This window comes from Bubalus bubalis, chromosome 1 (assembly GCF_019923935.1).
Source record: "Bubalus bubalis isolate 160015118507 breed Murrah chromosome 1, NDDB_SH_1, whole genome shotgun sequence".
Lineage (NCBI taxonomy): Eukaryota > Metazoa > Chordata > Mammalia > Artiodactyla > Bovidae > Bubalus > Bubalus bubalis.
Genome location: NC_059157.1, coordinates 29,917,562 through 29,934,019, shown reverse-complemented (window position 1 = coordinate 29,934,019; position 16,458 = coordinate 29,917,562). Strand labels below are relative to the sequence as shown.

The 16,458-nt window shown below is 40.9% G+C and overlaps 2 protein-coding genes across 10 annotated transcripts in view; one reads left to right on the top strand and one right to left on the bottom strand.

Annotated features, from left to right (window-relative positions):
- SNX25 (sorting nexin 25) overlaps positions 1-6,448 on the top strand; it is a 97,255-nt gene extending 90,807 nt beyond the window's left edge. For all 4 annotated transcript variants that reach the window (XM_044938364.2, XM_025280084.3, XM_044938365.2 and 1 more), the window contains exons 16-19: positions 1,770-1,836; positions 4,566-4,759; positions 5,238-5,338; positions 5,862-6,448. In XM_044938364.2, the coding sequence (XP_044794299.1) occupies positions 1,770-1,836; positions 4,566-4,759; positions 5,238-5,338; positions 5,862-5,942 (443 nt within the window). In that variant the 3' untranslated portion in view covers positions 5,943-6,448. The remainder of the gene's footprint in view (positions 1-1,769; positions 1,837-4,565; positions 4,760-5,237; positions 5,339-5,861) is intronic.
- LOC102411591 (LRP2 binding protein) overlaps positions 4,426-16,458 on the bottom strand; it is a 31,493-nt gene continuing 19,460 nt past the window's right edge. Inside the window, exons 5-11 of one of the 6 annotated variants that reach the window (XR_006549152.1) lie at positions 13,904-14,046; positions 13,721-13,826; positions 12,616-12,839; positions 11,054-11,228; positions 9,331-9,443; positions 7,033-7,269; positions 4,426-4,779 (exon numbers count right to left, since the gene is read on the bottom strand). Coding sequence is in view for 3 of the 6 variants with exons in the window: in XM_006075104.4 (XP_006075166.3) it covers positions 9,378-9,443; positions 11,054-11,228; positions 12,616-12,839; positions 13,721-13,826; positions 13,904-14,046 (714 nt within the window). In the remaining 3 variants the exon portion in view is untranslated. Of the gene's footprint in view, positions 7,270-9,330; positions 9,444-11,053; positions 11,229-12,615; positions 12,840-13,720; positions 13,827-13,903; positions 14,047-16,458 lie in introns of all 6 variants that reach the window. The other 5 variants (XR_006549151.2, XR_006549150.1, XM_006075104.4 and 2 more) reach the window with 5 other exon arrangements.

Sequence of the window (16,458 nt, the reverse complement as noted above, 5' to 3'; positions counted from 1 at the left end):
CATCTTTGCCTTTGGTCAGTGTGTTCTCTCTGCCACAGGGAGACTGAGAGAGAGGTGGACGTGTCAGAGGCAGTCAGGCCAGGAGTCAGGCCCCAAGTCCTGTCTCCGCGGCGTGCACTTCCTCCTCGTGCCTGCTCAGAATGTTTGGTTTTGCTAGTGACATTTCAGAGGGCAATAAACAGGACATCATTGATAATGAGATGTGATTTATTTGCCATCAGCTAAATCCTAGTGTTGCTGCAGCTGCCTCATGGCTTTGAAGGGATGAGTCCTTGGAAGGAATAATGGGTGTGTGTGTGTGTGTGTGTGTGTGTGTGTGTTGGGGGACTAGAGAAGGTTAGGAAAACACAGCAGAGTCAAGGGAATTGGTGGCGGGAGAGAATTTGTAGCAGAGCTAGTTTTGGTTCCTGCTCTAGTTCAGTTTATGAAAAGGGACCAGAAATACAGCTGTTTTAAACATTTATGACCAGGCACTCGGCTGTCAGGCATTCTTCCTGGAGCCGCCCGTGTCCTAGACCCTCTCTGGGTGTGGCCACCTCTCTGCTGCCCTAGAAGTTGCACAGAAGTGATCCTCCCCGACAGACACATGCCTCCCAGGTGCTCTGAATTCCATCAAACATGAAGGGCACTTCTAGGCATGGTTCTGATTCCAAGACAGGACTCTTGCTTGAAGGATTGACATTACTGCACCTGGACACATTTTAAAAGTTAGAAATGACTTGAGAATGTTTTCAAGCCTAGTTCCAAGTCTGTGTTAACTGCTATTGATATTTGTACAGAGGTGTTTGTGAATTTACTCATTTTTTTCTTACTGGTGCAGGAGACCTGAACTCCTGGCTCCATCATAGCCAAGCCATGTGTCAGGAGCTAAACATTTCAGTTCACGGAGGTGAATATATAAACGGAATATTTGGTTTTGATTCTAATTTGCAGGTCAAAAATACCCGCACAGCATTTCCTTGCCTTCTTTTGGTTTATATTCTACACTTAAAGCAATGTGTCTCCTAATCTAATGCTAATAGTTAAGAGTTTAGGTCTGTAGGCCGCACCCTTCACAAAACTCTTTGACACAAAATATCGACACGATTCTTTGAGCAAAAAAAAAAAAGTCCGTGTTAACACTGCCCTTTCCCAGGTGAGGCGCCAGAGGCTGGGAGGAGGGGATGGCGGCCGCCTGCTCCAGGCAGTGGCGCAGGTGCGCCGGGTCCATGGCTCACTCGGGATCCTGGGTCTTCCCAGTTCCCCTTTCTTCCCCCACAGGCATAAAATATATAAAGCCCCTGGTCTACACAGCAGTATTCAAAGGGAGCAGTTAGATCCAGCAGTTCATAAATATTTCAGAATATTCATCAACATTTGACCACAGATGCTTCTCATTCACAGCACTGTTAGAACATTGGCTTCAAGAAGCCAGACAGAAATCTTCTGTCTGGGTTTGCGCCGTCCGCTAGAAAACAAGACGTCAGCAGCCCAAGGACTCATGAAGCTTTTAGTTCCACTCACTAGCTCAGTTGTTGTTAGGCACTGACAAGCTGAAAAAACAAAAACTGTAGGTTCCATCAGTTGCTAAGTAGAAAATGAAAGCTTATTAGAATTCTCCTGGGTAGCGAAGTTTGCTAACCTGGACGCAAATTCTGGAGCTCATCGCCCCTGACTTGGTGTCAGGACTCAGGTTGAATGACATGGTGAGATTTATGCTTTGTGCTGCTGTGAAGACGTCACAACTGTGATCGCCTGTGGTGATGCTTTCCCTCTGATTTATATTTCAGTGTTTAAATGGGTGAGAAGAACGTTGATTGCTCTCGTTCAGGTCACTTTTGGAAGAACCATCAACAAGTAAGTTGCATGAAATTAGTATTTGAATTCATGCCCTACCTTTTGCCTTAACAGTCAGATTACCTCCACAAATGAGGGTCTCTTAGTTTCTCTTTGTATTTCTGATATGATTCTAAGACTGGAGAGGGAAGCAAATTTCTGCAAGACTCTCTCCCCCAGAACACACGGTGCACCAGATGACAGAAGCTGGCACATGCTCCCACTGGCTGGCCGATGAGGGTCAGAAGACTGTTCTGTAAAGTTCTCTGTTGACCCTGATGGCTGGTTTTAGTACCGTGGGTACAGCATTTTTATGTCACATGATGGGGATCAGTTTAAAGGCTTAGACTCTTGAGCCAAAGCAAAGTAGGGTGAGCAGCGCATGGCTGGTATTTATTTGAAGGGTCTGCAAACCATACTTTTTTTTAAGGCTGAGGTGGCATTAAAATGGTATTTCCTCTTGTTAGATGATACCTGAGTATCCATGAGGGGTGTGTATATCCTGTTACACTGCTATATAAGCCATGTGTATTCTAAACAGTAGCAATTATCCATATACATAAAGGTTATATATACTCTATACCCAGCACGCTTCAACTGTCAGCAACATGACTTCCCTACACAAGAACTGAGACTCAAATGCTAAAATTGAGGGGAAAATCAATTTAACAGCAAAATATGTTTTAAGATGATTATCAGATATTTTTCAAAGTGAAAGATTTAGTTGTCAAATGTAAGTACAAGGCTAAAGTGATAGTTTTATTACACAAATCTTATAAATTTTGTGGGAAACATAATAAAGAACATTTTATATTTTATTCATTTACAAATAGAATATATTTCCTTTGTGGTGATAAACCAAAATTTACTTCTGTTTAAGATTTTTTTTAATGGTGTTAGTGACTTGTTTGGTTGACTCAGTATCATGGGCTTTTGTTTTAAACAGAAAAATGCCCTGTTTAACTTACAGTTTCAGTCTGATGAAAACCTCTTAACCTTAGTACTGACAGGCCTTGGATAAAGTTTTCAGAATGGCCCCATTTTTCTCAGAACTCCGGACTTGCACATTTCTTTTCCAGTTTCAGAAAGTTGTGTGTACGTTCCTTGCTTCAATTTATGATATTGGCTCTTAATGCTAAGATGAGCAGCCATGGGTTGACAGCGGTGAACACATTAGGCAGTGGTTTTCCTGGCCGAGGGAGAGGCACCGGGTAGGCATCTCCAGGCTGCTGGCCCAGGGGGCTCGTCCTCAGGTAGAGAAGTGGCGGAGCACCCTGCCCTCTGCTCTTCTGCCTCAGGCAGACGATGCCACACCATGAAGTTTGGCAGCAGCTCCATGTGCCTCCTGCCTGGTACTGACTGTCATTTCACGTTCCAGAATGGCTTCAGAAGCTTCCTACGGTTTTGGCTAATACAAAGTCAGACTTGAATTGATAGAAAATATGTAGGAGATGGCCTTTGGTAAAAGCCACTCACCTAATTCTAAGTTGCGAATTGAAATTGTCCTTCTTCATTTCTTCATGCAGTGCCCACTCAGTGAGTAACCTAAAGACTCCAGGCAAGACAAGCTGTTTGGTGATGTAGATTTTATTAGGCAGGCCAGCAGGTTCTCTCCTAAAGCAGAAATCCCACTGAATTAATAAAATTATTTTATTTAGTCTAAGCAGTATTGGGAAGTGTCTTAGGAGACATGCAGTTACAGGATTACCATGGTTCTGACTCATAGTCGACTCTGGACTTCACTGGTGACTGGGTTACTCTGTGCACAGTGCTGGGCTTGAAACATCTATTTCAGATACTGTTCCTGAAAACCAGACATCGTCCCTTTAAAAATCTGGTTGGGATGTCAGATTCTTAAAGGGCTGTTTGATTCATTATTTGTGAATTCAGTTTGAAGTCTCAGGCCTTCCTGGTGCTAAGAGTGGAAGGTGATTCTGCTCCCCTTTCCTGCAGAGACCTCCCGCCACCCTCAGGACTGCTCCTCCCGTGAGCTCTGCTGGTCTCGACAGCAGCAGTCCTGTGGGTGGTTGGAACTGGACTGCTGAAGTCGGCTTTATGCAAGACCTGAGTGACCGGGGATAACAGCCACTTACTTATAACTCTGCGGGTCAGGGTCTGTCGGTCTTTATTCCTGTGGGAGGTTGGAGTGGCTGGACGGCAGTGTATCCTCTCAGAGTGCTCCCTTTTGTGGGGTAAGGGGTATCTTCTCCCCTCTTTGCCTTGTGAGCCTGTGAGATGCTTCCCAGGTTGGAGAACTCCGTCCAGCACCCCCTGCCACAGCAGCCCCAAGGGACGACTAGTGAAAAAGCTTGCTTCTCCCCGGGACTGCCAGAGCTCAGGAAAGTCTTCAGGCCATTTTTCGCTGTCTTTACATGGATGGATGTTTTCAGTTTGCAACACTTTATGGAGAAATTAGTATGTTAAGTACTGTGCACAGTTAGAGTAGTTGCCAACTTCAAATGAATCCATCTCCTCTCAGTTCTTGCCTTTCAAAATTGAAAGACACTGTGTGGCAAACATTTAGAGAAGTCAGTAACAGTGGAAATGTGAGCTGCAGCAATGAATGGCCATCAGTGTTACCAAAATGAAAAATAACTTTCAGAGTCAGTGTTTAAAAATCCAATTCCTAGTTTATTCATCAAACGCCTACATCACACTGTATCTTAACCTACCCACTGATGAATGCCTTTTGAGAAACAGAGAATACAATTTTTAAAAACCTCATCTGAGACATATTTTTCTCTTAAAAGACAAATTCGGGACACAGTGAACTGGATTTTCAGTGAGCAAATGTTGGTTTACTACATCAACCTTTTCCGGGATGCTTTTTGGCCCAATGGGAAGCTGGCACCGCCAAACACAATCCCACGCCAAGAACAAAGCCGCGCGCGCAGCCAGGAAACAAAGCAGAGAGCCCAGCAGAAGCTGCTCGAGAACATTCCAGGTGAGGCCTGGGTTCTGCTCCTGAAAGTCGGAGAGAAAGGGAGTGTCGTCAGCCCCACTAAGGCATCTGCCACTTAGGAAACATTATTTACAGTGAAAAAAAGTGATCATACCTTTTTCTTTCAAATCATGTCTTCTCCCTTGCTAAGAAATTATACTGAAGAGTCCCCAAAAGAACAGTACTGGTTATAATTTCACTAGAACAATGTTTTAGATAACATTAGATAACAATATTTTAGAATTTTATACTTTAAACCCCCCTGTTTTGAGAGCTATGGTTTTAACTGGGGTATTAAAATTATAGTCTGTATAAATGCCTGTCAAAAAACTATTTTTTCCTGAAACGCTGGCAAGAACCCACCCCTCATGTTCCTCAGCGCCTTTATGTGCCGTGTGCGCAGGGCATGGCCTCTCACTGGAGGTCTGCGCACGGTGCACTTGTATCAGTAGCAGCTTGGAATATAAACTTAATTTTTCAGATATGCTTCAGAGCCTTGTTGGACAGCAAAATGCCCGTTATGGTATAATAAAAATATTCAATGCACTTCAAGAAAAGAGAGCCAATAAGCACCTGCTATATGTGAGTAAAGCCTCCCAGAGGATTCACTGTTTCTTCAGTTGTACATTTCTGTTCACATACGGGGGTAGATTTTAATTCTTTATACTTGTAATCATTTTTATTACTTATAACTCTGAACCCATTTTCTCTGCTGTATTTTTGTCTCTTCAATTTGCTTTAAAAAAAAAAAAAAACCACTCCCAGTGGATGCCACCTCCTCTTCCCAGCCTGCTGTTGTTTCTCTCTTGTGCTGTAACATCTCTGCCTGACTGCTTCGCTTTGTTATTTCAACAAAGCAAACTGTTTCCTAGCTGTCTGTCTTATCATAGTGAGCAATATTAAATACCCCTGATGGTCTGATGATGGTTAATGGACCATGAAATAAATCAATCTGAATGGAGTTTATAGAATACGGATTCCTTTGGAGAGTAACTTGTTCAGTGAGGAGCATCTCAGGCTTAAAATAAAATTTTAGTCTTAGATGTAGATATCTGAATAAATCTTCAGAGAAAAAGACTTCTTCTTTCTTTCTTTGTTGGTTCAGGTGCTGATGGAACTGCTGCTAACTGAATTGTGTCCTGAGCTGAGAACTCATTTAGATCAACTTAAAGCTTGTCAGGTTTGAGACTGCACAAATAAACCACCAGAGAAATGTCTGTACTAATAGACATGAAACATTTTCCTCTTTTCCACAGAGGGCTTGACTGAGAACCATACTGAACTTTTAGTTACTTCCCTCTAGTTTTATGTGAATGAAGCAGAATTGGGGAGGAAACTTGATGCTGTATATTAGGCAACAGAAAAAAAAAAAACCACAACACTTGTTAATTATTTTTATTTTAATATAAATCCTTTAAAGGACAACATACTGTTTGAAATATAAATGTTGATATGTGATAAGAACCTAGGAAATATTTTAAATATTTATGAAGTTTTGTTTTAAATGAAGAACTCTGAACATTGTACAGTTAATCTCCTCGCTGAGGACTCTGAACATTCCTCTGTTTGTGTGTACTGAATATTGTTGTGCAATGCTTTGTGTGAAGTTATTGTGAAAATTTTCCTGTCTTTATTTTTACCAAAGATTTCCCATAGTTTGAAGCATTTGAAGCAATAAATTATAAAAATGAATCAGAACTCTGATATTTAAGATGCTTGTATCCTTCTCTCAAAAAATAATTTGAAACACTGAAGACAGTTCAGATATATATCAAGTGCCTTGTTTGCAGAAAATGTTGTGCATGTGAGTTCTTCTGTAAGGAGGTATAAAGGTTGTGCCATTCTCCCAGAATGAATGTGAAAAATATGATTTTTACTTGAGTGAGAAGAGCCAAATGGGTGCTTAAAAAGCTGTATTCGGCATTTGGGATGGGAGCTAAATTTTGAAAGACAGGCAGGAATGAGATGGAGAAACAAAGAGGAGGGAAGTTACTTCGTGCTGCTCAGGACTTGACTGTGTCCTCAAGTCTTGGGGACTAGGGCGGGCGTCAGGTGTACGGACGTTGCTTTGTTTTCAGTAGTAGGGCATGGACAAGGACTTAATTTTCCTGCATTTTACCATATTATGCAGTGATAAGGAAACACTTCCCCTTTCTACCCTCCAGGAATACTGAAAGAAACTAATTAAGCAGAAATTCAGTTTGAAATCCATGAAAGAAAAATACTATGTAAATGTATATTAAAATGGCATTGATTATATCATTGTTAGAGCATACCTGCCAAGTTCTTGATATAAAACATAAGTTCTGAAAGAGAAATGATTAAAAATTAGTAAAGCAAATTTTATCTCTGAGATTCTGTTAGCTACAGCTCTTTGATGCTTTTCTCAAACCAAGATATTGTACTTCGGAATGATCATTCACAGCGACACAGAAAAGACATTCAGAGAAGAGAAGCAGAGTGAGGTCAGCAAGCCCAGGAACTTCACAGCAATTACTTGAAGTGTCCATCTTCTGTAATTAAACCAGAGCTGTTATGACTTCTCAATCTTAAGTCTTACCTCTTCATAAGTTATCACCTATAAGGACTTAACCGAAGTTTTGATTTTTCTTTTTTTGTAAACAGTTAATGATCTTGAAGCTTCACCTCCCTTAAAGACTAACTCCAGTCACAGGTCAAGGTATAGTTTTCAGGGGCTCACTTGTGCTAGACGTGCCAGCCTTATGGTAACTACAGTAAACTGAGATTTTAACTTCTGTGTTGGATTCACTTAGGACATGCAAGCATAGCATATCACAAAATATGACATATCAGATTCCTACCCTTAGGATTTCTCAGACCTGTGTTCTAATGGCCGTTAAAGTGGTCTTCACTTTGGAGACTGAAGAGTGACCTATTAAAAGTGCAATTAAAGTCCCCATACACGGCTTTATTGCATTTCTATTTTAAGATTCTTAAAGGCTCAAGGAAATGGACTGAGTGTGGAGAAGAAAATACCAGTTGGGAATATGGATCTTCAAATAACTGAAGAAATGTTCTGTGGATGCTATTAAGAAAACAAGAGCAAAGCAAGTGGGTTTGTATTGTAGAATGCTTTAAGTTAGGTTTTTATGAAATCTTGTAGTGGGCTAGAGAAATGGAAAAGTTGTTCCTGGGGAAGAACAGAGTCTTCAGTAGAGATCCAAAAAGCAAAGGACTGGTTTTCAGGGATGGTTTAAGTTTCTACTCTAAGAGATTTACGGAGAAGTATATGGCCTAAAGTTTGTTGAAATTTCTTCCCTTTAGATAAAGACAAAATGAAGTTCAAGTAATACAGACAAACCAGGACATGAAACAAAAGCAGGTAGTTTTGTGCCATTTGATACTTCATTAGTGACCAGCGCCTACATATTAATTGTATTTTACCAGTGCTAAGATCGGAGAAGGCAATGGCACCCCACTCCAGTACTCTTGCCTGGAAAATCCATGGACAGAGGAGCCTGGTGGGCTGTAGTCCATGGGGTCGCTAAGAGTCGGACATGACTGAGTGACTTCACTTTCACTTTTCTCTTTCATGCATTGGAGGAGGAAATGGCAACCCACTCCAGTGTTCTTGCCTGGAGAATCCCAGGGATGGCGGAGCCTGGTGGGCTGCCGTCTATGGGGTCACACAGAGTCGGACACGACTGAAGTGACTTAGCAGTGCTGAGTTCTTATAAATCACTTTAGAAAGGATGGGTGTGATTTATAAAATAAAGCCAAAACATTTACAAAGAAGGTGTCATTTGGGTATCTTAAACAATACTTTCAATATTTATTTTACAGATGTGTATTTCCTTTAAAATCTTTTGGGTATGGATTCTATTTTTTCTGTCAGCTTTTGCCTTTGTAGATGTAATGGATAAGGAAAGTCTTTTGCTGATTTAACAATTTCTAGGTCTTATACTGGTAGATGATTTGAGATTTTATCTTTGAAATACACTGAGGGTTTTAAAATATAGACAAGGATTTGAAGTTCAAAGAGACATCTTGTTTCAATATAGTAGTTTTACTCACTAAGATGTTTAAGGGAAGATAGAGAGAGGCAAAATTGTAAGCAGTTTCTTAAACCCACTTATTTTCAAATTTAGATTTCAAGTTTTTCCTTTCAATTTGGAATTTTTAAAGTTTTAGATGACTGAATAAAATTATTAAAAATTCACAAAACTAAAGATTAAAGAAATTTAAAGAATTAAACTTTGTCGTTTTTTTGGTAAGTTTGTAGCACTTATACTATTAAAGCTAAGACTGCATCAAGTATTTCAGGACACTATTTAAGAATGGAAAAAAACACTGGCTTTATAGAATAGTTTTCAATATCTGACACAATCTGGGCCACTCTCTAGACTAAGACTTGGATCTCTGAGGACTCTTCCTGCAATCTGATCTTGTTAGCTAGGTTTCAAGTTGTATTATACAAATTCAAGAATGAAGGTATCATGCCATCATGATACCATTAAAATACCCAGGTTACCATGCCACCATTAAAATACCCAGGTTAATCTAATGTGCGAGGCAGAAAACATAGCTGTTATAAAAATTATAAAAATACATACATTCTAAGCTGTTAGAATCGATGATCTTTGTTGAAATGCATCGTGATCTAAATTCTTTGATGAATAAGTAAAGTGTGAAGTTCATCTGCCAATGCAGGATTCAGACGACAAGCCTTCAAATTCAAAGAAAGTTATTTAGACGTATTTTGGACTGTTAAACCTTTTGTTTTTAAGAAGAGTACAATGATTTAAGGGAATTTTGTAATTAAGATACATTTCTACTCTAATTGCTTAATTAGGGGAATTCAAGTTAACCTACGTAAAATAGATCATACTAAAAATAACCATGCTATTATCATTTGGGGGAGAGAGAATTTTCAGTGGCCTCCTTGCAGTCTGCTGAAGACCACCACTGAAGCCCCTCAAGTCCTTTTTCTTGGAGTAAAATACTTAGAATTTCCCTTATTGTGCCTCATCTGACGTGATTCCAGACCCTTCACAGATATACTTTTAAAATGCAGAAAAGTTAGAGGAAGTATCTCCCATAAAATCCAGTGACCAAAACTGAGTGATGGGTCTGTATTATCTCCCAACCTAAGGAAAACAGTTTTACAGTCGTACCTGTTTATTATGCTGTTTTGTTTAGGATGAACATGTACCACATTTCTGGATATTTTTCACCCAGAGTTCTCTTTGCTTATGTCTACTTGGAAAGGATACCTAGTACAGAATCTAAAACTGACTTGGTTTGGAAACTGGTAAAATAAAAGAATGTTTAGATTTTAAAAAAGACAGCTGCTACTCATACTGATAGGATGGTGTAATGGTAGATACCTCAAAGGTTAGTTGTATTTTTGTACCATATTCTGATATTTGTGTTGATATGGGTTTAATACTGTGGACATTTAATTTCCAACAAAATAATTTAGGGTTCCAAACTTGGCGACACATTGCAACCTCCTGGGGAACTTAAATCTGCCCATGTCCATTCTAGGACATGAAATTGTTCTGAAATAAGGCCTAGGTTTTGGAATTCTTAAGAGATCCCCATGTGACTTTAACATGCAAATAATTTTGAGAACCACTGCTATAACATAGTCAGATTTTTAGGCAGGGGACTTAGAAAATTCTTCTTTGCTCTGTTCCCCTGCTCCAACTGAACAATTTGTGTATTATGTAAATTTTTATGATCTAATTCCAATTTGGACTTATGGATGTCATGGACCTAAGGTGTGCAATTTTTTGCTTTTTATTAAAAAAATGAATTTACAGTTACTATTCATAATGACTGCCTTTCTCACTTCCTCTACAGTTTTTAACAGTTGCGTTTAGATGTGAAATCTATTTGGTATAAATAAACTGATCACATGGATTAAAACATGAAAAGGCTTATTTTAACTGGCTGTAGTAGATGTCATGCATAAAGAAACCTTAATGAAATGTACTCTAACATATAGAGAAGGAAAATAGAGATTCACACTTTTTCTGGGTGAACTAAGGCATACTTGTTCAGGCTTTAAGGTCTTAGTGCTGAGCCTTAGGCTGCAGATAGTGAAATAGAATAATTTGCATCAAAAATAGAAATTTTACCATCTGAGCTTAATTATGTTAAAAAGAATGAGAAAACTGTCTGCAAACAAGCTGCATGTCTAACAACTTCTGGGTAGACAGAGGTTATCTGCATGGTAAGTAAGAAAAAAACACTAATTTATAAAATGTTCAAGTCTCAACTAAAAACCTAGAAATTCTAATTGAGTCCATTTATGTTTGTGATAGGGCTTACTTTAGAATAATAGCGTTTGGCTGTCGCCTCATCCTTTGTGACCCCCAAGCCGAGCTGCAGACACCGCGCGTGGTAGAAAGAGGCCATGGCCATGCCTCTGCTGATGAATTCCGGGAGACAGTCCGTGACCTGGGCTATCATGGGGATGTCGTGAACCTCATCATAGTCGGCGATCCTGGAACACCCAGTCGTCAGATTTAAAAACACTATCACTTACGGTTTACATTTTTATAAACACATCCAGAAATTCTCCTTGTGCCCCAAGTGGTTTCCCTAGCATTTCTACAAGTTTTAGAACTGAATTGTTTGCTGTGTGGAGAAGGGTAAATACAGTCAACTAACACAAGTGGAAGAGGAACTAATCACAGTGGTTACTTTACAGCCCCTCTAGGATTATGCTTGTCAGGCTTAATAACCACTAGAAAACATTAAGTTTAAAATATTACTACAAAAACTCTTGCCACTTTGCAGATTTAAACAATAGAGAGAAAAGCAGTCTTCTATCTCTCTGGGTATTTAAACATCAACCTTGAATTTGGACTTCAGTCACAGAGGACCAGAAAACACATTGAGAAACTTGCACATCTATGTTAGTGGGCAATAAAAAGTCATTCTTTATAACCCAGATATAGAGATGGACAATTATATGGAAGAGTCCATTCCATGTCAGCTGTGATACTGTAGGAAACAGGAACATGGGCAATAATGGAAAGTTCCAAAGATTTTTAAAGGACTATATGAAGTCTTAGTTTTACCCAGATGGGCACTTGGGAGATTTGGGACACTGGAGACCACACTGTCAAGTGGCCTGCTGCCTGGAGCCCATGATGCTGGGGAGGTGAGGGCAAAAGGCGTTCCTTCATCCTCCAGTGTAGATGTCTACTTCACACTGGGTGCCTGTGGGCTCTATGGGAGGGCGTGTAGGGAGGGCGATGTCAGCATGGCCTTACAGCCATTCTAGAGGACACCACGGTCTCTTTCTCCTGGCATGTTGCATTTGTGCATTGTGGATAAAGGTGGCAAAGTACACGGCCTCAGAACAAATTTCCATATCCTTTATGTTAGTGTTGAGTCTTTTAACCTTTCTCATTTTGCTGTCCTCATCAAGCTACAGTGTAACTGTGCAGTTACAGAACCTGTGGCTGAGGGTGTAGGAAGAAAAAATATTTCTCATGTGCCAAGCTATGTTACATGCTTTATATTCACTATTATTTTTAATCAAGAAGAAAATACTTCTGCAAGATTGCAAAAGAACAGTAGGTGCCCTCAGAAGTAAAATTTGCTTAAGATCACTTAGCCGGCATATAAAGCAAAGAGCATTGAAATCATGCAGACTGATGGCACAGATGTTTCATCAATCACTATCTGATACAGTAGCCCTGGGCTGTGTGTGTCTGTTTAAATTAAAATCCATTGAAAGTTACAAGTTCAGTCCTCAGTTGCACTGGCCACTTTGCAAGTGCCAACAGCCATCATTTCCAATACTCCAGTGAGTTCTATTAAACAGACCAGGCACAGAACATCTAGTAAGTTTTTGTAAATACTTTTATCCAGTTACTCACCTTTTGGAAAATGCAACACACTTTGTAAAGAACTTCATCTTATAGTAATATTCCACGAGATTCCCTTGAGCATAGACATTGCCACGCTCCGCTGCTTCCCTCAGGCAGTGCAGGGCAGCCTCAGTGTCCTGGCGGATACCTTGTCCATAGAAGTACATGAGCCCCAGGGCACCCTGGGACTCCAGGTTTCCATTGCCACAAGCTTCTGAATGCCAATAAAATGCCTAAGAAAAAGCACAATTCCATAGTATTCACCAGGTAGAATTTAATTCATCTCTAGGACACAGCTCCCGCCTCTTGAACACAGGTCAGGCTGGCACCAGTTTCACAGGCCTCAGAGAGGGTGCTGAGGGAGGCTCCCCTGTTGTCTCCCCACAGTGCAGGCCAGGTCACTGGCTTGAGCTCAGCTATTCAGGTTTTGGGATTTTCAAGTTTTCCAGAGGAAGCACAGAGAAGGTAGGAAACAGGAACCAAGTGTCTGAAAGGCTTTGTGAAGCGGCACAGCAAGGAGACCAGCTGATGATGTTAGATGGCGGCCATCTCTCAGGCCCACTTGGAGCTCTGACAGGATCAAAAACAACCAAGGATACAAACCTGCATGAGGTCCGAGCACATCCGCCCTGTGAGTCTGAGTTCACAGGGATTTCCAGGTAGCTGTTCAGCTGTCTGCCAAGGATCTAGGGGGGCGGGGGTGCAGGGAGCGGGTGCTGGTGGTTATGTGCCTCCTACAAGCTTGCCTTGAACCCCTCATTTCCTCCTCCCTATAAGATTTCTTGGAAACAGCTTCCATCGCTGATGATTAAGAGACTGTACTAACTCACCCTCCTCTTTTACCTTTATGGTAGAGTATTTTGTAGGCGTGTTTTCCACAGCACACAAAGTGCTCACATCTGTGGTCTCCTTTGGTAGGAGGCAGCATTCATAGTTGAGGAAAGGGCAAGATGAGCTTGGAGATCCTAATATGTAAGTTTTCTTTACATTTTAAAGAATTATGAGCTATACAGGACTACATACTTACTCCTCACCATCCTCCATTCACAGAAGGAATAGTGAACCAAATATTAATCTACACATGATGCTAGTTTATCAAATGGACCACTGTTACCTTCTCAAGCTCTTTGGGCTCCTTTGTTGAGTAATACAATCCTAGGATACTCTGAGCCTTCACACTAGCTTTTGGGTTCCCATTGTCTGCAGCAAAAAGCCACAGTCTAGAAGAGAAGAAGAAGACGAGTTATTCTTTGTTTAGAACATTTGATGAAAAAATCTTGTTCTTAGGCCAGATTACCTTTCAGCTTCCTTGTCTGATCGTTTAACACCTTTTCCTTCGTAATAAGCTCTTCCAAGGTTGTAAGCTGCTGCAAATTTTAAGTGTCTTGCTTTGGGGCATGGAGAATCAACAATTTTCTTCATATATTCCACTCCTTTTTCCTTCCACAAAAGAAAAGAACAAGACAGAAAGTCCCAGTTCAATTTTACCCAAATCCCAGTTTAGTTTTACCCAAACTAAGTTTTCTGATAATGCCACGAAGTGTTCACGCTCTGACATGATGTAGTCTCAAGTCTGTACCTAACAGTATGGTTGTCCTGGAGTCTGCAGGGCTAAAAATAAATAAAAGTCCATCTCCCGAGTCAGCGTTCCTAGGAGCTCTGGGATGTAAGGCATTTCTCCCATATTACAGCTTCCACAATTGCATCATGTCTCAGTATGAGTGCCTTTGTCTCTTCTCATGGTCCTTATTTTGAATCAGCACAGTTCTTAGAACTTGTTAAAGTATAAGAATAACCAGACACTCAAAATTTTAACCCTTACAGGATGCCTGTGAGCCCTAAACCCTGTCTTCTTTCTTTAAGCACACTTTCCCTAGCTGTGCTCAGTGATAAATTTACATCTTACTACACTCATCTTCATATGATGTCTGTGTAGTCATAAAACACAGAAGACATCCTAACTGCTAATAAAAGGCTTGCCCTGCCTCCGAAAACCCAGACACGAACTGTTCACCAAACCAGGTTCCTCCTGCCCAATGCCCAGCAAGCCAAAACACTGAAACACCAAGGTTTGCAGCAAAGAGGGTTTACAAGGCAGCCAAGTAGATGGGAGAACAAATCTCAAATTCTACCCCCTGCAAGGCAAGGGGTTTGGGGTATTTATGGGATGAAGAAAGCAGCCATTGGAAGCATGTGGAGCGGGGGGAAAAGTGACTGGAAAAAGGTGTGGGAGTCTTTTGTTCTGTGCAGGTGTACCTAAGCTATAGAGCTCTGCATGTTCAAAAAGTCACCAAGCAATGGACACTTGTGCATGCCCAGATGAAGGGCCAATGGTTCCATCCCGTCTGAACCAGCTCAGCTCGAAGTAGACATACCTGACTCCAGGTTCCTAAAAGGAGCTTGGGCAAGCATCTTGTTTAGGCTACATGCTGCCTGGGAGACATACCAGTCTTAAAAGCACCTGGATTAGTGAAGGCAATCAAAATGGATTTGAATGTGGGTTTCTGTCCCCACCTTACCTTTTGACCATTTCTCACCCTTGAGGAATAGGGGCAAGGACAGCTCTGGCTAATTCCTGCTGATAAGGCCTAACATGGGCTTGAATCAATCTCTTAAGCACTTATTTGAGAATATGTTCCTGGTTTCAAGTGAGCATCTTTTTTAATGTGGATGATTTTTAAAGTCTTTATTGAATTTGTTATGACATTGCTTCCATTTCATGCTTTGGTTTTTTGGCTGGGAGGCATGTGGGGTCTTAGCTCCCTAACCAGGAATCAGACCTGCACCCCCAACACTGGGAGAAATCTCAACTGGATCACCAGGCAAGTCCCTCAAGTTAACATTGTGATCCCAAACAAATATCACTTATGCACCAGCTGTCAGGGTTATTTACAGGCCCAACACTGGTAATAAAAATTGTAGATAAATATGTACCATGTTGGGAGCGGGGACAACTATGTACCCTCTGAGGGCACACAGAATACCAGACATATTAAAACTTAAGACTCTCATCCTTGGGGATTTTACTTGGGACACGGTGAGCCAGGGATCTCTGTCTTATAATACTTTTTACCTATTGGAGTGTCTTGATCATTATCAGTTGACGGAAACACTCAGATAATATGCAAGGGACACAGGCTGGGAAAGTTAAGTGTGGTTTCTGAAATATCCTCACCAAACAGAACCTTGGCAAGGGGAGATGCCAAAGGTTTGGTTTTGGTTTTTTATTCTGAGGACAGGAGGAGACGACCAAATTTTCACTTAGTCAAGAAAATACAAAGGACAGGAAATTTACTGATTAGCCTAATTCAACAGTCACACCTGAAGTCACAGTGAAGTTAGGGATGGTCAACAATAAATGACAGGCACAACTAAGGGGTCAGCATGATCAAATACAGAAGGTTTTGGATGACAGCCAAAAGGTAGAGAAATTACCTACTTTTGCCAGAGACTGAAAAATTCTGATCACTGAACTGTCCTTCCAAGCCTGGGAGGTTATAAACAAAGAGAAAGCGGAACAAAAAACAATCTGATAACTAATGAGTTATTTAAATTGCTCTCTGAATTTTACTTTCTCAAGCCCACCACCACAGCAACCCCATTCACCTTTCTTTCTGATGCTTCTTCCTCAATAGAAACTTAAGATCTGTGGGGGGTTCACTGGCCCACTGGGAGCAGCTGGGGTTGATATTCCTCCTGAGTGTGGTTTCCCTCTCCTGGCCAGTTCCTCATAAGGTCCCGTTTGTTGAAGATGAAACTGGGCTTCAGAATGTTTTTTCTTCACAACGTCAGTCTAGAGGTTCATTATCTCCTCCTCTAAGAACTTCTGAAAGGGGTTTTGCTGTGCATCCA